This window comes from Gopherus evgoodei, chromosome 6 (genome assembly GCF_007399415.2).
Source record: "Gopherus evgoodei ecotype Sinaloan lineage chromosome 6, rGopEvg1_v1.p, whole genome shotgun sequence".
In the NCBI taxonomy this organism is placed as follows: Eukaryota; Metazoa; Chordata; order Testudines; family Testudinidae; genus Gopherus; species Gopherus evgoodei.
In genome coordinates, this window is record NC_044327.1 from 109,822,909 (window position 1) to 109,846,200 (window position 23,292).

General features: G+C 42.0%; 1 protein-coding gene across 2 annotated transcripts in view; it reads right to left on the minus strand.

Annotated features, from left to right (window-relative positions):
• WDR70 (WD repeat domain 70) overlaps positions 1-23,292 on the minus strand; it is a 258,843-nt gene that overhangs the window by 175,457 nt on the left and 60,094 nt on the right. For both annotated transcript variants that reach the window (XM_030567828.1, XM_030567829.1), the window contains exon 6: positions 4,529-4,588. In XM_030567828.1, the coding sequence (XP_030423688.1) occupies positions 4,529-4,588 (60 nt within the window). The remainder of the gene's footprint in view (positions 1-4,528; positions 4,589-23,292) is intronic.

A 23,292-nucleotide genomic window follows, 5' to 3' on the forward strand; every position in this document is an offset into this window, starting at 1 on the left:
AGGATTGACATTTTACTGTATGAATGTGTAGATGAGTAATTTCATTATAAATAAACTGGATAGCCCTTCTGTGGAATAACTGCTTTTTCCAGTGATCTGTTTTGTTCATTTGATCCAATCTATTTGTACTGTATATGCCTAATCTGTATCTCACCTCTTCTCAAATTGATGACAGCCGCATTCTTAGGTAGTTAAAATGTTTCTAAGAGGCTTCCCAGACTATAATTCCCAACGATAAACATTTTAATTAGAAATGACAACTTCCATTTTAAAATGTCACACAAACATAGAAACTGCATTAAAGAAGCAGCACTCCATAACTTGGACATGGATAATACAACCTGTTCTCTACAATGTTGTGCCTTTCTTGTTTTATTTTTTTACAAGCATTGATAATGCCAGACATTTGTACTAAAACTTTATAGCATATATAACCTAGTTCAAATTAAAAGTATATTTAAAATATTGACTGAAAGCAAACCAAAAAATAAGTTATTTTTATATTTCCATAAATGTTTTGATATACAGCAAATCAACTACGCAAAGTGCACTCAGACTGTTTACGCAGGCCATAACTGAATCACTTCAGGTCTGAAAAATAATGTGTCTTTCAAAGGAACTTCCAACAGACACCAAACAGTACTGTTAAGAAGATGAGATGTTGAGAGATCAAGAATCTATTCATTTAAAATGCAAATCATATAAGGTTTTAGGAAACCCTGGCAAACCATCAAGCTTACAAAATATACCTTTCATCTATATTTAAGCAGCATCCCAATGCGCACAAGATAAATTTTGTGTTCTGTTCTAACATATTTTGAGAATTTGTTCAAACTACTTTAAGACTGGACAATATTTTTCAAAAAGATGTGTCCATTTCATTTTTAATCTTTTCCAATTATTCAGTTGACCAGTAGCAGCACAATACAATGGGAAATTGATCAGTGGTGATCTGAACTAATCTATATTATCACAGATGTTCCAGCAGATTAGTTGATATACAAACAGTTGTACAGAACACATAATTCATTTCTCAGGTAATTTAATCTAACGTACTGCAGAAGCAGATAGCACCTCACACAAAATAGGAAACTAGTTTTTCTAAAGGTTATAAACAATTAAGAAAGGCACATTTTATACATGTATGATTCTGCATAAGATCTAATTCATTTTTAGGTCTTGAGGTTGCCAATATAGGCACCCCACCCCAAATCCGATGCTTCTGATAGCAAAGTCATTGTGGGCTATGGGGTTGTGAAGGGTACCCCAGTCAACACTGAGTTTGGATCCAACCACCACATCAGGGACACCAGAACTGGCTACTAAGTGTGCTGTGAAAAGTGATATGAACAAACGTACAAATATCACTTTTCATAGCAGACTTAATCAGCCCCGGCAAGCCGGGGACAAATTAAGTGCTGGAGGGGAGATGGGTACAGAGGCAGCAGAGGCCTGGGGCGATGAGGCACTGAGAGACGCAGTGGAGGCCAGGGATGATGGGTGAGGGGTGAGCTCAGGACCAGAGCCCACCACCATGCAATCCGGCAATGGAACTCAAAGCCCCACACCCAGGGGACAGGGGCTGGCGATGGAGACTGAAGCTCCACGGCTCGAGCCTGCCACCAGCCACTCCAGGGCTGAAGCCCAACTCCACTGCTCCCCAGAAGGTGGGGAACTCACTGGCTACCTGATCCTCCAGCTTGTCTCCCTCCAAGGGGGGCAGGTTACAAGCACTGCTGGTGGCCACTGAGGAGGGGCTGCTGCTTTGCCCACCCCACCACCACCCATCACCACTCAGGAGGCTGTGACTGCAAGAAAAGCTCCTGGTGGCCACTAAAGCCACAATGGCTGCATTTGGGAAATGCTGGTTTAGACCATGCTGAGTTTGAGCTGATAACTAGACATCCACGAGGGAATGTCAGAGAGACAGCCAAGATTTTAGTTTGAACAAAAGGAGATAGGTTGGGAGTAAAGAGGCAGATCTGTAAGTCATCAGCACAGAGATGCAGCTGAATTTCTGTTTGCAGATGAGATTACCCAGAGATAGGGACCAAAGACAAAGACCTATGGAGACCCTACAGAAAGTTGGAGGGAGAGTGTGAGAAGGATCCTCTGAACTAGGACACGCTGCAGGAGTAAACAGAGAGGTAGGAGGAGTACCAGGAAAGGATAGCGCAAAGGCAGGGTAAGACCTCAAGAAGAGTATGGTCAAAGGCAGCTGACTGGTCAAGGAGGATGAGGATGGAATACTGGTTTTGAGATTTGGCTAGGAAAAGGTCATTAGAGACTTTGGCTAGAGTGGTTTCACTGCAGTGCAAAGGGTGGAATGGAAGTCAGATCGGAGAGGGTCTAGGATGGAATTGGAGGAGAGGAACTCCAGACAGCTTTTGTAGACAACATATTCTATAATCCTAGAGATGAAAGAGAGATGGAAGATGAGGCAGTAGTTGGAAAGGCAAGTGGAGTCAGGGATGGGTTTCTTTTAAAATGGAAGATACTAATGTTCGCTTGTATTGTGAGGAGAGGAGCCAGAGCAAAGCCAAGTGTTCAGATAAAGAGTGAGGAAGGGGATGAAAGTGGGCATACTAGAGGTCAGGAGATGAGATAGGATGGGGTCACTGGAGCAAATGAAGGGATTACAGGAGGAAAGCAGATGAGAAACTTATGTGTCTGTGACAGGGAAAAAAAGAGTTATAATATGCTAAGTACCTTCCACACACACAAGAACACAGCCCCTATCCCAAAGAGCTCACAGCTGAAACATTTCTACACAGCTTTCCACCCACAGATGTCAAAATATTGTAAAAAATGTGGATAAGCGCAATTGTTCACATTTCACACATAAGGAGAGAGACAGATTGATTAGGGGACTTTTCCAAGGTCACATACCAAATAAGTGGCAGAGCTGGGATCAGAACTTAGGTTTTTTTAAGATGTTTTTTCAAGATTTCCTGAATTTCAGAGTAGGGCACATCTGATTTGCTCTGATTTATTATGCTGTAATATTTTTGTATTTAACACAAAGTAATAATGCACTAAAAATGAACAGTGGGGATGAAAAAGGAACATGCTTTTTTAGTGAAATAACACAGTCTGAATATTATGATGTGTAGAGTCATTGATTAAACTGAGCTATCCCAGACAAGAAAGACATTCCTGACCTGGTATCATGAAGGTTTTATTGCACCAGCATTTTAATACCATGTTTAACTGCTGTCTATGAAAAAAAAAATCATTTCAGTGATGAGTGTAAAAAGCCACGTTAAACCCTGACATTTTTATACAATAAATTAATACATACACACACTTAAAAATTCAAAAATGTTTAAGCATTATCATTTACACATACAGAAAAAGTATGCAGCAGGGATTACTATTTTCATGGAAGTCCTCCTGACACTTCACTCAAATCCCAGGTATTCAACAGCTTCTCTACCAGAGATACGTCAGAACTGGAAAAAATGCTATAGGTTTACATGGGTATTAAAATTTGGAAAGTTTGGTGCCACAGCATCCTGCTGTGAACAGTCAAAAGAAATCACAAACTGCTTATGAAGCTCCACCAAGAAAACCTAGTGAAAGACAGTCTGCCCTACAAGCAGGACCACTCTAACCAGGTTGGTTGAGGAGTTATTCTAGCTCAAGGATTTTTCTCTCTTGAGACAGCATTCACACACTTTAGAGGTTAGTGGTTATTAGCCACGAATGTTACATTTGTATGAGCATTAGTATTACAGCTCCTGTATTGAACTGAGGGAAAAGATAAAATTTGGCAAAATAGTCATCCTCCTTGAGAGGAAGAATCTGTAAGAAGTCTGCAGGAGAAAGCGAGCCCCTTGCTTCACTCACTGCACATCTTGAAAGGTAAAAAACTGCACGTCATAAGGTTCACTCAAGAGGGTTCTTTTGTGAATGGTATGATAAATGTGCAAAAGGACATCATTACTGGGACTTGGATTGTCTCATCAGTTACATTTTTTATACTACCACTAATTTTTGTTTTATTCTCAAGGCAGAAAATTTGAATTCTTCAATTTGAATTCTGAATGACCCACAAGAACATCAAGACTTCAGTGTGTTCTGACATGGACTTCTTGTCATTTGCTTTTTTCCTAATCCTTTTGGAAAGAAAACGGAGGAGCTTAAATTATTTCCCAACAGGATTCTGCTCTTATGATCCAGTTTTCCAGTTAAGGATTTACCCACAGCCCCAAACTACAGATATCAGCAGCCACCACCCCCAAAAAAAGGCATTTTGCAACCATCAGTCTTTATGACCTAAATCTTCATCTCCAAATATCAGGCCTTTAGTTGCTTATCTTCATGGCTGCAGAGTCCAGAAAGGAACTTTGTATTGGCACTGGTGGCTACTCAGCTGGACAGAGGTTACTCACCTTTTCCTACTGTATTTCATTTTAAGTTTTATGGCTGTTGCCACCAATTATATATTTATCTCATTTGTCATAAGTGGTTCAAAAATTCTGGAGAAATCCATAAGGATATAAAAAGTCTAGGAATGATCACTTACAGTTTTGGTCCCGTGCTGGAGTGTAATTTCATGAGAGTCTGGAATTTTCTTGATAGGGTTCTGAAACAAAAAAAAAATAGATACAATTTTATGGATGCAGCCTATTGCTATTACATCAAGAAAACCATTGCAATAAAATAAGCTGCTTACCCTGAACAGGAAATGAAAACCAATTTCTACTTTTTCTTGATAATGTTTTTGAGAGTAAAATCATTTCAGCATAAAATGTTTTAAAATATGTATATGCCGTTAATGAGGTAGCAGTACTCTAAACAGAATAATGGATAGGGTTTAAGTATTTAAGGAGAAATTCCATGTAGGGTTCTTATAGTTTCAATGAGAAGAAACCTTACAATTTGGGATCTTTTAAAAATGAACATATACCTAAGGGAAGTGAAACAATTAAAAACTAATGAAAATCTAAATTATTATTCTTTTTCCATTTTGTCCAGTAGAAAAAATAAAACTTCTCCAGTTGGACCCTTGATCCCAAAGACCGTAAAATCTTCACTTACAGCTGTTAATAAATCATACTCTCTCTCAAATCATTGGAATTTGTCAAGTATTATTTATTACACATTTAATGCAACAATCTAAAACTACATCATAACAATTCATGTTATATATAATGTAGCTAGGACAAAGGATAGGCTTTAAAGATTTATATCAAGCTCTACTGTGACCACAAGCATGCCACTAGGGCAGTTTTTGTGTCAGGCTATGTGACGTAGTCAATCTGATGTAATTCAGAGCAGTTTGTTTTAACCCAATATATAGACCTAAAGCCATTTACAAGCCCCAGAAGATTTATAAGAACTCTAAAACATCTATTTAGCAACTGTTACAAATATGTAAATAGTTACTCTAAATAGTAAAGTTGAAGGAATTTCAGTCTGTGTAAGTTAAAGTTTTAATGAAGGTCACTTGAACCATTCACAAAACACTAATTTAACTGGCATTACTTAATGTTCTAAAATAGTTACAATCCATCTTTCTGATGTCAGATCTGCTGTTATAAATTTTGACTACAAGAACTTGATTAAAAATTATTTTTTAAAGTATAGTTTACCGTGTAATTAGTAAAACTGTCCATAGGGTAGAGCCTTAACAAGGGATATCAAAACTCACAGACACCAGATTCCACAATCCAAGCTGCTTGTATTAGATTGTTGCACATTTATTTGACATAGGTGTAGCATAAGGTTAAATAATTCCTATTTTAATTTCTTTCCATTTACATTCTATAAGCCCCAAATGGTCATTAGTGTAAATATAATACAGAGTTTGACATAGCCTCTTTAGGAGAAGGGTTCAAATCAGAGACACGTGCTTAGTTAAACAGCCTATACTTGTTCTCATTCTCAGACTCCAGACAATTTTTCAGAAAAGGGGATAATTCTACATACAGCCCACAGGACCACTTAGTTGAATGTCAGTATAAAGTACCCTAACGGATCACAACTCCAGATCCAAATACCTGCAACCCTGCGGAAGACGTTTGGATCTGGAGCCCTATTTATAATTCAGGTCCCACCTCTACAAAGCACCAGAAAAAGTTATTTTTGTATTATTAATTAAGCCTCCAGTGGCTGAGACTCTTTAATATTCTAAAGTGCTTTTAATTACTGTTTGGGTGATACCAAGAACTGCTCATCAGTAATTTATGGTACTTGATATCACCAAGAGCTCTAGAGCATTTTATAAAACAGGAGGCAGGCAAGGAAAATCGTATATGTAGATAGTGATAAGTTTCAGAGATTTATGCATCTGCCACAGCAGAGGAAGCACCAACTTTCAAGCACAACCTCCATCACCAAAGAGATAAAGAATCTTCATTGGTTAGCAGCAGCAAAAACAGCATTTTGAACGCTCTTAGTATATTCAGTGCAAGGGTGAAAGAAAAATGTTATATGCTTGCTCACAAAAAACAGGTTTACTTTCAAAATTATGTCTATAGTTCAGAACTTAATGTCGTTTAAGCCTGCCTGTCTTGTGAGGTCTTTCAATGTGTTACAAGGCAAGGGAGCCCTTACAAATATGAAAAAGGAGGTTTGTCACTACCATACTAAGTAGTAAGGAACTGGACTATTTTCAATTAGTTGTTTATGCTTCATCTTTTAGGTGAGTTACAGCACTTATCAAAAAAAATTAACATAACTTTATTTAACTATCTCAAAGCTACCAAGAAACACCAGTAAAAAAGCTTCCCATACAATTCCCTCAGATTAGTAAATAAAATGTTCAAGACAGACCAACATTTATTTCATTTCAATCTCTAGTACCTCCAAGTGGTGGTAATTAGGTCTCCTTCTCTTTGAGATGAACACAAAGTTCAAATAAAGAGGTTTCTTGTTGCGAAGCACTCATGTTGAACATATTTCTGGCTGCTTAACAATAAAGGCAGAGCAACAGATATGCGTACACAGTATCACCTGATAAATCTTAGAATTCTAACAGCTTGTTCCTGAAAATCAAACACAGTCAGAGGGTTCATTGTGCTATACTCTGTGCTGTCCAAGGGATTCCTGACATTTAAACTATCTGTTTAGATTATTCAAAACAAATTAAGATAACAACCTCCAGGGACATATCTTGGCAAAGCATCTCTTAAAAATAGCCAAATATTTACCAAAAAAAAAACAAAAAAAAAAACCCTCACCAATGTGACTCATTCTATTTTAGTAACTCTAAACTTCCTAAATTATGGAGGACACTATAAATATCTCAAACTTGCAAAAACAAATGTCTATATATGAACACAAGTACAGATGTAACTAGTGACTTTCCAGTAATGTAATTCCAAAAAACAAGAAACACCAGAGAAGGATTTTTCACACTCTAAAGAAAAAAAATTAGGTAGTATATTCTGACAATTGCTGACTTATGTGCTACGAAGAACATCTTAGGAGTTTAATTATAAGCTTGACTAAATACTAAAACAAATTGTTTGTTCAATATAAAACTGTACATTAACTTTGGGTTACTAACTTGGAATCCCAATGAAATACAGGGTGCACTTACTGTAAGGTGGGTGCAAAACTGGTTGAAAGACCATATTGAAAGAGTGGTTACAATGGATCTCTGTAAAATTCGGGGGATAGATCTAGTGGGATCCTGCAGGGGTCTGTGTTGGGTCCAGTACGAGTCAATGTTTTCATTAAGGACTTGGATAATGGAGTGGAGAGTATGCTTATAACATTTGTAGACAACAACAAGCTGAGAAGGCATCAAGCACTTTGGAGGACAAAGTAAGAACTCAAAATGAATGGAACAAATTGGAGGAAAATTTGTCTAAAATCAACAAGATGAAATTCTATAAAGACAAGTACAAAGTACTACACTTAGGGAGGAAAAATCAAATGCATAATTACAAAATGGAAAATAATTACCTAAGTGGTAGTACTGCTGAAAAGGGGGTTATAGAGGCTCACAAACTGAATATGAGACAATGACGTGATGGACTCACAAAAAAGGCTAATATTCTGGGATGTATTCATAGGAGTATTGTATGTAATTATTCCACTTGGCACTGATGAAGCCTCAGTTGGAGTATTGTATTACATCCAGTTCTGGTCAGCACACTTTAGAAAATATGTGGACAAACTGGAGAGAATCCAGAGGAAAGCAACAAAAATGGTAAAAGGTTTAGAAAACCTGAACTTTGATGGAAGGTTAAAAAACTGTAATAATTAGTCCTAAGAAACGACAGGAGGTGGGGATGGCACCTGATACCATCTTCTAATATGTTAAGCATTGTTATAAAGAAGAAAGTGACCAATTGTTCTCCCCATCCACTAAAGGTAGGATGAGAAATAATCAGCTTAATCTGTAGCAAGTGAGATTTAGGTTAGATATTAAGAAAACCTTTTTAACTACAAGAATATTTAAGCACTGGAATAGGCTTCCAAGGGAGGTTGTAGAATCGAGGGCTTTAAGAATACGTAAGACAAACAGCTGTTTAGGAACAGTACGTTAGACAAACAGGGATGTTCAGGAACAGTTCGTCCCGCCTCAGTGTAGGGGGCTGGACTGGTTAATCTCTCAAATTACTGTCCAGACCTACATTTTTAGGATTTTGTGTTAGTCTATTGCCATGCTAAATAATGTTGAATTTGAACTGAGAATTTGTCCCTACTAGAAGCAACAAGAAATCTGAACAGATATTCTTGAGTGTAATAAAACAAAAAAGTTTTGGTATTGCAACTTTAGTTTCCTTCCCACTTATTACAGGAATTGACCTGTCTGATTAACATTTTTCCTTGTATTTCTACAAAACATTGCATTTTTATTGCTTTAAGATGTTCATGAGTTTTTAAACCTGTAAAATATTATTCAATTTGCCAGCAGCCCCTGCTCCTTTAAATTGACTTTTCACGGTAGAGAATTTGGTCTCAGCTTGCAAACAATTTCTGTAGAGAAAATCACAAGTCCGAAATCTGGACCACTGTGCTTCTTTGTTGCAGGTAACTCCACCTCTACCTGTTTGCTGGGCTTTCAGTGTCTCCTCCCAGCAGTCTCTTCTTTCTCAGCCCCAGATGGAGCTTTTGCTTATCTCGAAGTAACTATAGGTTAATACCAACACAAGGCTTCTTCAGATTGGTGATCTCCTTCCAGAAAGTCACTTTAAAAGACAAGACAAAATACGAGGAGCACACCAGTCATTCTACAATTTGGACTAAACCTAGCTGAACCTGAGGTGAACCTTGGGAAAGCTAAATAAAGCAGAATAAGAACATAAGAATGGCCATTCTGCGTCAAACCAAAGGTTCATCTAGTCCACTACCCTGTCTTTCGACAGCGGCCAAAGCCAGGTGCTTCAGAGGGAATAAACAGAACAGGTAATCATCAATGATCCATCCCCGTTGCCCATTCCCAACTTCCAGCAAACAGAGGCTAGGGATCATATAGGGTGGAAGGGAATGTGCTAGGAACCCCCCTCAGTTCCTTTGCACTAGACGTCCTGGGAAAGACGCTGATGCAGAGGGGATGGAGGATGGGTCATGGAATACATCTGACTCATGTCTTGAAGAACCATAGTTACAGTAAGTAACCATTTCTTCGAGTAGATGCTGACGTGTATTCCAGCTAGGTGACTTGCAAGCAGTACCCCGATCCGGAGGTGAGGCTCAGACTCTATCTGAGTAAGGATCGCAGAACCGTTCTTCCAACATTAGTGTCCACTCTGGAAGAAGCAGTGATCACGTAATGGTCCATAAATGCATGCATGGACAACCACGCGGTGGCCCTGCATATATCCAACATGGAAATGTCATTGAGGAACATTAATGACATTGCATGTGCTCTCATCGAATGAGCCCACATCTGCTGAGGCATAAATGATGCTATCTCATATGCAGTCTTGATGCATAATGTTATCCATCTAGAGATGGTCTGCACAGAGACTGCCTGTCCTTTCATGCAGTCTGCATATGATACAGACAGGAGAGGCAAAACACAAAACTGTTTAGATGCTATCTAGCCTTTTATCTGTTGTCTAACATACGGAGGCATTGCTCCTCCAGGGAGGAATGTGGCTTGGGGAAAAATACATGCACACACATTAGTTCAAATGAAACTGCGTGACCACCTTGGATGTGAACTTCAGGTATGGCAGCAATGTTACCTTGTCCCTAGAGAACTGCGTAGAAGAAGGCCCCAATATCAGGGCTGCAACTCATCCACTCTCCTAGCAAATGTAATAGCTACCAAGAACGCAGTTTTCTGAGACAGGAGGGGCAGCAGATAGGAAAGAAGAGGCTTGAATGGACCCCCCATTAGAACTGCTCAAATGTGTTCAGGTCCCACAAAGGGACCAGCTCTCAGACTAGAGGATGCAGGCAGAGAAGTCCTTTCAGAAATCTCATTGGAAAAAACTGATTTCCCTTGGATCGGGAAATGAAACTCCGATATTGCTGCCAAGTTCACTCGCAGCCAACTGAGTGCCAAACCCGATTTCTGAAGGTACAGCAGGTATTCCAATGTTTCTTGGATCAAAGTTCCCACCAGATGAGCCTTGTGGGCCAAGGACCATAATGAAAACATCTTCCACTTCACCAAGTAGGCCATCCTAGTGGAAGGTTTCCTACTGTTGAGTAGGATCTGTTGGACAGTCTCCGAGTAATGCTCTTCCTCCTCATTCAGCCATGCAGCAACCACACCGCAAGGTGCAGACAGCTGATCGCCAGATGTAGAGTGTGGCCACGGCCCTTTGTGAGGAGATCAGGAAAGAGACGAAGCAGCATGGGACAGAGCAAGGAAGTCCGAGAACCAGCACTACATCTATGATAAGGATGAGCCTGGTTCAATCCATCTTGAGTTTGGCAATTACTTAGAGAATGATTGAGATAGGAGGCAGGGCTGCCCAGAGGATTCAGGGGGCCTGGGGCAAAGCAATTTCGGGGCCCCCTTCCATTAAAAAAATTGCTATACAATACTATATTTTTGTGGGGGCCCCTGCGGGGCCCGGTGCAAATTGCCCCACTTGCTCCCCCCCACCCCGCCATGGGCAGCCCTGGGAAAAATAAACCTTCTGAAACTCGGCACAAACCCAGTTTTGAGAAAACTTCTTTACAAGGTATCCCTGGTTCTCAGCATCAGCTAGTGCTAAAGGCATTACAGCTCATTAAAAGGGTTGGACATTATATTTTCCGTCAAAACTTTCTGGATAAAAAACTAGGGATTTTTAAAAAGCAGAAAAAAATCTCAGACAACGTCTGCTTTCCTTCAAAATTTGTTGTGTTTTTTTTTAATTGAAAAGCTGAAATTAGTCTGCCAAAACCTGAATATGGTTTGGGGTTTCAGAAGTGTGTGGCCAAATATTTGCTGCTTGCTTTGTTTGATTGTTTAAAGAAACAATAAAAAAATTCTGCTTAAAAAAAATCCAAAACTTTTGAACCATCTCAGCTTGTGACCAAACTCCTGAACCCATCCAGTCAGAGATTTTTCCAGGTTTCTGATACTCTGCTGGCTTCCTTGACTCATATCTGTTTCCATAACTTTAGGTTCATTTAGGTTAGAACATAAGAACAGCCATACTGGGTCAAACCAAAGGTCCATCCAGCCCAGTATCCTGTCTACTGACAATGGCCAATGCCAAGTGCCCCAAAGGGAGTGAACCTAACAGATAATGTTCAAATGATCTCTCTCCTGCCCATCCATCTCCACCCTCTGACAAACAGAGGCTAGGGACACCATTCCTTACCTATCCTGGCTAACAGCCATTAATGGACTTAACCTCCATGCATTTATCTGCTTTCTAGAGACTCGCTCCATGGGGTCCCTCACAAACTGAAGACGGTTACTGTGCGTTTCTCTTTAATAGCTTATGTACATACTTCACGAACTGAGCATTTGAGCTTGTTCCAGAATCTGGGATGAGCCTATGTTGTGAAAACTAAAATGCTCAAAACAGCACATGCATTGGAATGGACACAGGGTGCTAAAATTAAATTAACCCAGGGATTCTCAAACTGGGGGTCAGGACCCCTCAGGGGGTCACGAGCTGTCAGCCTCCACCTCAAATGCCGCTTTGCCTCCAGCATTTATAATAGTGTTAAATATATAAAAAAGTGTTTTTAATTTATGGGGGGGGGTCGCACTCAGAGGTTTGCTATGTAAAAGGGGTCACCAGTATAAAAGTTTGAGAGCCACTGAATTAACCCCCTCTGGAGCCTCAGGGAATGCGAGGGGGGGGGCAGGGTCTCCCTTGGTAGGGTTGGAAAGGATATTGCTCTTCTCATGTGATCCCTCCCCCAGTGACTAATTTTAAATGAAGCTATCCTCCCCTGACATGAATCTCCCTATGGCACTGAAATTAAATATAGACTATAATTTGGCATTTGAGAAGTGAAAGGGATGGTAGCCCTAATGGAAACACTAACAGGTTGGCTCTTCTGAAAGCATCAAACTGCTGAATGAGCTTTAGGGTAGGGAAGGCTGTGTCTCCCAAACAGCCTAGCCCTGCCCCCTATCTGACCTCCACCCACTTCCTGCCCCGACTGCCCGCCCCCCCTCAGAATTCCCGATCCCTCCTGCTCCTTGTCCCCTCACTGTCCCCCAGAGACTCCCTCCCCAACCACCACCCCGGGACCCCACCCCTGCTCCCTGTCCCCTGAATGCTCCAACCCCTATCCACCCCCCCTGCTGAGTTCTGAGAGACCCCCGAAACGCCCAGGATCCAATCCCCCGTTCCCTATCCCCTGAGCGCCCACCCCCAACCTCTGCCCCCTCCCTATCCCCCGACTGAGACTTCCTGTCTTGGTCCCTCACCCCTAGCTCCCCTCTCACCCAGAGCCTCAGCCCATCCAGCAGCGTCCCTCGACTGAGGCAACGTGGCTCCGGCAGGGCCTGATGGTAAGGAGGTTGGGCTGAGAGCTCCAGGCTGAGCTCAGCTCCCTCCGCTCAGCCTGGAGCTCAAAGCCCCGCCCCCTTACCACGTGGCTCTGAGCAGAGCCCCGCCGGAGCCACACTGCAGCTGTCGAGGGATGCTGCTGGATGTGAAGAGGCACCGGGAGAGGGGCGGAGACGGGGTTGGGTGGGGCCAGGGAGGGAGCCTCAGCCATTCTCGTGGGGGCCCCTGCAGAGCCCGGGGCCTGGGCCAAATTGCACCCCCCTCTGGGCGGCCCTGATAGGAGGGAAGGCATACTGCCAGCTACAGCAGAAGATGTAGGAGAAGGAGCCCACGCTGAGACCCCCATGACAGCAGAATAGGTCACACTTCCCGTTTTCCCTCATCGCAAATAAGTCGATCATGGAGTTATCCCACACTGCCAAAAAAAGTCCAAAGGACACTTGCCTTCACGGACCATTTGTGGCTTGGGGAGAAAATCCTCCTGAGGTGGTCTTCAAGAGGGTTCTGGACTCCTGGTAAGTGGACAAATAACCGGGGTGAAGTCTTCTTTATTGCAGAACTACCTCAGGTTGATCACTCTAGGCAGAGCAATCTTCTACAAAATAAAGGTTTAAAGCAATTGTTCAACTGAAAACGTCTTACTCAGCCTGAACTAAGGGCTCGTGATCTGTGCTCCCCCTTTGTTTGTTCACTGAGCACATCATGGTAATATTGTTGGTGAGCATGTGAACCACTCAATGCCTGATACGATTCTGAAAGGCATGGCATGCTTTGTGGATGGCCCAATGCTTCAACATGCTGATGTGGAGCAAAGCTTTCTGTTCTGGCCATAGGCCGTCAGTCCTCAAAAAGTCCAGATGCATCCCCCAACCCAGAAGATATATTTCAGTAACCACTGATTTGATCAGGGCCAAGGAAAGGGGACTCGGCACACATTGTGCTGGATCTCACCAGCGCAACAATGCCAGGACTGGTGGAGGAAGGCAAACCAACCTGTCCAGAAAATGCAAAGCAGGGTGGTAAACCCACCTGAGCCTGAAGACACAACCTGGAGAAGTGGACCACCTGGGTGCAGGCAAAAAAGTGGCTTAACAGGCGCAAACACATTCGGATTGTTCTGGATGGTTGCATTTGCAAACTGAGACACAGTTGTTGAATCGCCTGGAAGTGGTAAGTCAACAGGACCGCCCTTGACTTCACAGAACCTGAAAGGGCCCCAATGAACTCTATTTGTTGAGGGGCAACCAAGCTTGGCTTCACGGTGTTTGGAATGAGTCCTAAATCGTCAAGTAAACATAGTGTGGTGTCGACATGGGCGAGAACCTCCTCTCTGGAGCCGCCCTTCAGCAACCAGTTGTTGAGGTAGGGGAAGATGTGGATTCTCTTCCTCCTGAGGTACACCACGACCACTATCATGCTTTTGGTGAAAACTCGCCCGGGGGGAGGGGGGGGGCAGAAGAGAGGCCAAATGGGAGAATCATGTACTCATAGTGCATTTTCCTGCTACAAAGTGAAGAAACTTCCTGTGACTTGGTACAATTGCCACATGAAGGTCTAGAGCAGGAAACCAGTCACTCTGAGACAAAGCTGGGAGGACAGGTGGAGAGTGATCATGAGGAATCTCACATATTTGATGAATTCGCAGAGGCTGAGGATGGGCCTCATCTCACTCTTGGATTTTGGTGTCAGGAAATCAAGGAGTACAACCTGTGACTCTCATGTTCTCATTGAACTTCCTCCACTACTCCCAAAGTTAGCATAGAGCTACCTGCTCAAAGAGCAGTGTCTGGTGGGAAAGGTCCCTGAAGAGGGACAAAGATGGGTCAGAAGCAGCCTTGTCCTCATCCCCAGATGATGCTGTGCTACCTGGTTTGTCCTTCCCTTCCATCTGGAAGGACTTCAAGGAGCACAAAAACCTTTTGCGTTAAGTGATTGAATCCCTTGGTATTCAAGCAGAGTTTCTCCAGCAGAATATCCATAAACTTGTGTACCTTCTTCAGCCTTCTGTCCTGGAGAGAGTGGCCCTCCCAGTTAATGAGGTGCTCCTTGAACCTGCGAGAGCCCTTTGGGAATGCCAGCCTCAGTACTAGCTGTGGCCAAGCACTTTGGAGAAGAGTTGTTTTGTGTCTGTACAGAGATAGAAGGGTTCTATTCCCATCTGGCCCTAAAGTCCTTGGTGGTCACAGCGGTGAATGAAAGAGCTCAGCAGGGCAGGTTCGAGTCCATCCTCATGGACAGAGAGTCTAAGCATTTGGACCTTTTGGGCAGAAAAATATACATCTGCTTATCATTACAGATGAAGATTATGAACAAGCAAGCTTTGTTGTCCAGATGCGATTTTCTCAATTATTTGGCTATGGCCAAATTTGAAGAGCACTTGCCTGAGGTTTCATGTCATTAATTTTGGGTGTTTGTCAGAGTGCTGCTTGGTGGCCAAGATGTCACTGCAATCCACCCTTGACCTTGCAGATACCTTGGCCAGGGCGATGGCCTCGTAATTACTATGAGGAGGGTTTCCTGGCTCCAAAACTCAGGGATTGCGCTCGATGTCCAGCGAGGGATTGGGAGACTTGCCTTTCAGTGGCCAAACCTTGTGTTTGGATAAGACTGATGAAACTCTGTGCAACCTCACTTGTGCAACCTCACTGTCTTTAAACAATGCCTTCAATTATGCCTGTGAAACCCCTCTCCCCTGCTTACAATGGGTTTCCACAGGTGTAACTGAATGGAAATTAGTAAACAATTTTGCTGATGATGCATAGTTCTATCAAATGTGGAGTCTGCAGTGCTATCCGGAGAATTAAAAACAGGAAAAAAAGTCTTACCCTGTAGATTTGTGATAAAAAGTGCCATTTTTACATAGTCACATTCACTGTAGAACTGTCTTTTAAGCCCTTTACCAACTGCATAGAATCTTTGCTTCCTTCATTTGCCACTTATTGCTCAGTTTCTCTTCCTGAAAAACCTCCTTTGGTTCAGTATCTAACAACAGGTAATACAATTAGATTTGCAGCATGGTTTGCAAATGTATCTTTACACACAAATATTACACTCCTAAAGTATACAGAGCCTGTCTCCTTTTTCTTCGGATAATTAACTTTAAGAGTTGGGAGGTGAGGTGTGATTATTTTTCATCACATATTCTGGAATATCACTCAGATGGTTTTTAAATTCATAATGAGCCCTCAATCTATGAAGTCATCCTTTCCATTAATATTTACGAGCTGGGAATTGTTCTCACTTGTGTGAAAAGATGGATTCACTTGAGCCTTTTCCAAGGCAAATTATAATCTCTGATAAAAAGGCTTTAAATGTAAAATTGTATGCGGTCATTAAAAATCCCATTGCAGTTTCCATAAGAGAATCTTCCTCAACCCCAGTGTCCTGGCCATACTCCAGATAAATTATATTCTGCTACCTAACGTCCTTCCCTCCCTCAGTTTTAAATGGATACAATAGTTTTCACTTGATAGAGACTATTGTGCACTGTTTACTATGCATTATAAGAAACTACCTATGTTTTAGCCAAGATATGGTTTAATTTTGGTGGCAATATATGCAATTCTATTATAGTGCTTGGCTGAGTAGTGCTAGGTATAGTTAAGAATTCAAAATTATAATCTGTTTTCATTCACTGATAACTTTTAGAGAAATTAATCTTTTAGGCTGAAACTTTCCATGCTTGGTTTCTACCCAATAGAGTGAACAAATCAGCATTCTCCATTATTTGCTCCTGAGGTGAAACCAAACAAAAACACCACCATACATTTTTCACTATTTCTTCTTTAAGAATTTGCTAAACTTTCCCCTTTGTGGCGTGGTGGGGGGCGGGAAAGAGAGAGAATAACTGAAAGGCAGTAGACCTTTGAAACTAGAAGTGAAAATAAACCTCAGTGAAAAGAAACCTGATAACTAAGGGCCAAATGCTTCTTTTCAACACACATATCCTTCCCCTTGAAGTCCACTAACATTTCATATCCACTTCGAAGGAGACATCTGTATTTCTATACCATACAATTTTGCAGTGGGGAAATCACACGGGGTAGATTGGAGGAATCCAGGAACAAAAAAGAGGATAAGGAACATGTCATGAGACCATAGGATGGGTCTCTGACATGCTGGCCTGTCCACATAGGTACCATTTAATGCATACTTTTAACTCAGGAGAAAGAAAAAAAAATATCTATAGAGATACTTTGCTAAGAAAAGATATAATAAAACACACAAAAACATACCTCACACACCATCTATGCTTTTTCACTTGATCTACCAACAGAAACTAATGGAAGCCAAAAATTCTTTAGCAGTGCCAGAAAAAGCATGGTATTATGGAATCTCTATCGTTGGAGATTTTTAAGAGCAGGTTAGACAAATACCTGTTAGGAATGGTCTAGATAATATTTAGTCCTGCCCTGAGTGAAAGGGACTGCAGTAGAAGACCTCTTGAGGCCCCTTCCAGTCCTACAATTCTACAATTCAATGGTAAAAATACCTCCATATTTTCTTCATTTGAGAAAATGGCTTTACTGTTTTTGAAGTTTGTCCCGACTTAAAACAAATAAATTATGAAATTCAAACTGCGTGTCTATGCAAATTGTTGAGAGCTCTAGATAAAATGATACCAGCCTTTACAAATGCAAACCTTTCAGAGTTGTTATACTGACTTACATCAGTGAAAAAATTAAGCCTTTGTAGTTCAAGCAACAAACCAAAAGACAGCTATAGTTATCTTTTCTCCAGCAGTAGGTTAAAATTAAATAGTTGCTAAGAGACTTGAGAGCACATAGTAGGAAAAGCAGCAAAGAATCCTGTGGCACCTTATAGACTAACAGACGTTTTGGAGCATGAGCTTTCGTGGGTGAATACCCACTTCCTCAGATGCATGTAGTGGAAATATCCAGGGGCAGGTATATATATGCTATCAAGCAAGCTAGAGATAACGAGGTCAGTTCAACCAGGGAGGATGAGGCCCTGTTCTAGCAGTTGAGGCGTGAAAACCAAGAGAGGAGAAACAGGTTTTGTAGTTGGCAAGCCATTCACAGTCTTTGTTCAATTCTGAGCTGATGGTGTCAAATTTGCAGATGAACTGAAGCTCAGCAGTTTCTCTTTGAAGTCTGGTCCTGAAGTTTTTTTGCTGCAGGATGGCCACCTTAAGGTCTGCTATAGTGTGGCCAGGGAGGTTGAAGTGCTCTCCTACAGGTTTTTGTATATTGCCATTCCTAATGTCTGATTTGTGTCTATTTATCCTTTTCCGTAGAGACTGTCCAGTTTGGCCAATGTACATAGCAGAGGGGCATTGCTGGCATATGATGGCGTATATTACATTGGTGGATGTGCAGGTGAATGAACCAGTGATGGTGTGGCTGATCTGGTTAGGTTCTGTGATGGTGTCGCTGGTGTAGATATGTGGGCAGAGTTGGCATTGAGGTTTGTTGCATGGATTGGTTCCTGAGCTAGAGTTACTATGGTGCGGTGTGAGAATATGTTTCAGGTTGGCAGGTTGTCTGTGGGCAAGGACTGGCCTGCCACCCAAGGCCTGTGAAAGTGTGGGATCATTGTCCAGGATGGGTTGTAGATCCTTGATGATGCGTTGGAGGGGTTTTAGCTGGGGGCTGTATGTGATGGCCAGTACTGCAAGACAAACCCAAGAAAGAAACCAACAGGACTCCACTGGCCATCACATACAGCCCCCAGCTAAAACCCCTCCAACGCATCATCAAGGATCTACAACCCATCCCACACTTTCACAGTAACATATTCTCACCAGTAACTGCACACCGCACCATAGTAACTCTAGCTCAGGAACCAATCCATGCAACAAACCTCGATGCCAACTCTGCCCACATATCTACACCAGCGACACCATCACAGGACCTAACCAGATCAGCCACACCATCACTGGTTCATTCACCTGCACATCCACCAATGTAATATACGCCATCATATACCAGCAATGCCCCTCTGCTATGCACATCGGCCAAACTGGACAGTCTCTACGGAAAAGGATAAATGGACACAAATCAGACATTAGGAATGGCAATATACAAAAACCTGTAGGAGAGCACTTCAACCTCCCTGGCCACACTATAGCAGACCTTAAGGTGGCCATCCTGCAGCAAAAAAACTTCAGGACCAGACTTCAAAGAGAAACTGCTGAGCTTCAGTTCATCTGCAAATTTGACACCATCAGCTCAGGATTGAACAAAGACTGTGAATGGCTTGCCAACTACAGAACCAGTTACTCCTCTCTTGGTTTTCACACCTCAACTGCTAGAACAGGGCCTCATCCTCCCTGATTGAACTGACCTCGTTATCTCTAGCTTGCTTGCTAGCATATATATACCTGCCCCTGGATATTTCCACTACGTGCCTCTGAGGAAGTGGGTATTCACCCACGAAAGCTCATGCTCCAAAACGTCTGTTAGTCTATATGGTGCCACAGGATTCTTTGCTGCTTTTACAGATCCAGACTAACACGACTCCCCCTCTGATAGTAGGAAAAGTAGTTTTTATCTTTTTTTCCACAAGTTTTACAAACAATCGCGTAAAGACCAATAAAATTGTTAATGGATTCTGATGGACTCTCCCATCAGTTCAATGGATGAGTGTTCAGCTAGTAATGACTTAAGTTCTGGGTTTATTTGTTTTTATGGCTTCTCATACGGGAAACAAATCCAATCCTGGATTTCCAAATGTGGTTACATGTCTTATAAGTGTATTCATTGTTGAAGGGAGAGTTGGAAGCACTGTCGTTAAGTCATGCTCTCTTCTGCAAAGACCTCACACGCCCCTCCTCTAAAGTGGATATGGCCTCTCCATCTGGGTGTTTCCAGTGCAACTCTTTCCCAGATTTTAATGTCTACCATGCATGCTTTAAGGCTGGCCTTCAAGGTGTCTTTGTATCTGAGGATGGGGCGATCCATACAGCAGGTTGGCTGTAAAACACTGATTTCGGTATTCGGGAACCCTCCATGCAGATCGTGTCTCACCCACCGGGACCTGATGAGCATACTTTTGATGCCAAGAATTTGGCACCTCTCAAGGACTTCAGTGTTGGGGATCTTGTCCTGCCATTTGATTTTGAAGATGGCTCTAGGACAGGATGATACGGGAGTGAGTCAATGGCTTTGCTGGACATAGCAGATTGACAAGTCAGGAGACCAAAGTGCTGTGCCCAGAGAAAGAGAATATTGCTTTTGTCTGTGAGCATCTGATTACCATCTGCTAGGAGGACAGGGGCTGTACCACTGAATGGCAATCACACTGATTTTCTTTTGTGGTTTGAGGTGTCTTCTGGAACACTTTGGGGGGGAGGGATAGCTCAGTGGTTTGAGCATTGGCCTGCTAAACTCAAGGTTGTAAGTTCAATCCTTGAGGGGGCCACTTAGGGATCTGGGGCAAAAATCAGTACTTGGTCCTGCTATTGATGGCAGGGGTCTGGACTCGATGACCTTTCAAGGTCCCTTCCAGTTCTAGGAGATTGGTATATCTCCAATTATTATTATTTATTCATTATTAAATGTAGTGACATGATACTTCTCAAAAGCCAATGGTCTGACCAACATTCTCAAAGAGTGGACGATATGCACATATTTAATGTTCTTAGACTACACAAGTACATAGGAAGACTGTTAAATCTATTAAAACTGGTTGAGGAGTTTTAAAATAAAACTAGTTATCACAACTGAAAAAAGTCTACTTCAACCACAGTCTCTCAGACAAGTATTGCCTATGTCCTAGAAACACATACAAAGATAAAAGTACTGTAGTAATAACCCCTTCTTGTCAGGAAGAGACTGATAAGCATCTTAGAAGTTAGGGTGATTCATCCTAGCATAAAATTTTATAAAATATCAAATTCACAGAAATAAGCTACTGAAGTTTTTTTAATGCCAATATAACTGCAGGCACAATAAAAGGTTTATATCAGTTTTTAACTTGATATATTTAAAGCACTACAAAAAGTGTGTGTAGACCAACCCTTGCTCTTTGACTTTGTGCAAGTTATTTCACTTCTCTAGGCCTCAGTTTCTCCATCTTTAAAATTAGGATAATATTTACCTACTATACTGAGCTGCTACAGGGTTTAATCCAATAAGGTTTAACGTTTAGTAGGATCTCTGAGATCTCAATATTGTTAGCAAGAGGCACCGAAATTCAGCTTAACTGTACGCAATCTAACCACCTGTGGTAGACAGTTATCCACAGATCCTCGTGTTCACCAGTTCTTTTGATTTTAGAGAAGTGCTTACCCACACCCTTCTTCTAAAAGGCATCAAAAAGACATTTATATACATAGCTTTAGCTAACAATAAAGAAATCTTCAGTCTAGAAATATGTTCACCAATTAAGATATGAAACTAAACTGAAAATTACAGCTGGCACATAAACTAACCATTCACAGACGAACTGCAAGCATTAAAAAAAAAACTGAAAAATTACAACATATCTAAGTTACTGCAGGAAGGAAGGACAATTTCCTATCTAGCTCACACAGCTGGTTCCAATCCTATTACTGTTTCGATTAGTAATTCTCCCACGCCACCCATAAATTACCTTCAAAACATTACCATTTAAACTTTGTTATGAACTGTGATATAGCAGCACAATTTTGAATAATATGACATGACAATAAATTGCTACGCGACTAACAATGCATCTGGAAATAAGAAAAAATATGGTTTTGTTGTACACACATGAGGTCTGTTTAACTCTCTCTCTCACACACACAGCCCACTTGGATACATTTCTTTAAAGTAAGTCTCAAAACAGTAATTGGCACCAAAGGAAGCCAATATTGTGTGACTAGATGAGCATAGCTCAAAGAAGGTTCCAAACCTTCAGGCTACACCAGCCAGGGCATCTCATGAGTGGGAATACGCAGAGAACACTCAAAGAAAAACAATACTTCCCTACTCCACAAGTATGTTGCAACAATAATTAATTAATGTTAGAGCTGATCAGATGCTACAGAGACTGAAGCATAGAAAAACCTATTAATCTGGCATTTACAGTGCACTACTCTGTGATATCGAAGCAGTCACAGCTCTAGCTGGGTGCTCCCTTCCAGCCACACACCAGACTGCTGTAAGGGAATCCAAGCCTCTGGCTCTCTGTGAACCTAGATGTTTTAATATTTCAGAGACAGAATGGAATCCAGCAAGCTATTGCCTCAATCTTGGGTCCCTGACTCTTAGGCACACTCCTGAAGTGCAGATCTGCACTCAAACTACGTCCTGAGAGCTAGAACCCATTATCCAGCCGCCTACCTCCTCTGGGCACAGGGCTGACCCTTCAGACTCCCTCACAGTTAAATATACCCTCTCCCAGAACTCCACTCCAAAGGTGCGAAGCTTCAGGGTTAGTGTTACTCTCTCTGGAGGCACACAGTAGTTGTGAAGCATTTAACACACACAGAGTCTGTCCAGAGTCTAACGTATTTGTTCTTTTAATTAATCAGATAAAGCACAAATACAGATTACAAAACAATAAACACTACAAGCATTTTCCTGTCTCAGTTTCCTGATCACTACAGGATGTTTTGGGGCTGGGGTGGAGTCCCTTGGGTTATCAGGAGTTCTTCTGCTTCCCTGCATGGCTTGTGGGTTACAACACGGAACCTTCTTCCCCCTGGACCTTTCTGACTCCTCCCCTTGAGAGTCCTTATAGTGCACCCTGGCTCCGGAAAGTAGGCAAGGCCTCCCCTGCCTTATGCAGTCCTTTACATGCTGGGTAGCTTCTCTCTCCTTTTGAGAAAATCACTGAAGACTACAGAAGGATCAGCTCCTACCTCCTCATAACTTTTAGCTCTGTCAGGTGACACCCCGCCAGCTGCCCCACTTGAGCACTATGCCCCTGCCAGGTGACTTAATTGCCAAGGAAACCTCTCCCTGAGGAACTAGGTCCCCTGGGTAGGAGCTAGTATATTGACTACAGCAATTACATTTCACAGAAGGCTAATCTCCCCAATTAACCCCCTCCAATCACACACACCCAGACAGCACCTGCCATCCCACACTGGAACCCATACAGGGTATCATTAAACAATTACAATCCATACTTGCTGGGGGCAACATCCTGAAAGAAATCTTTCCCAATCCCCCCTCTTCTGGCCATCAAACATCCCCTCAATTTGCCAAGCTCAACATCAGACGCAAGCTCTCCACAGAGCAGGACACACCACCTCAAAAACAGAATCAGACCCTGCCATGATGACAAATGCAAAACCTGAAGACATATCTCCACACTACAGTAATTAAAAAAACCCACTACACATCTTTTAAGATCCCTGGGTCCTACACAGTGGTATATCTCATCCAGGTACACATGCATTACATGCATTACATGCCCCAATAACAACTATGTGCATGAAACCCATCACTACCCTCTCAAATGAGCTCACAGAGGAAAACCA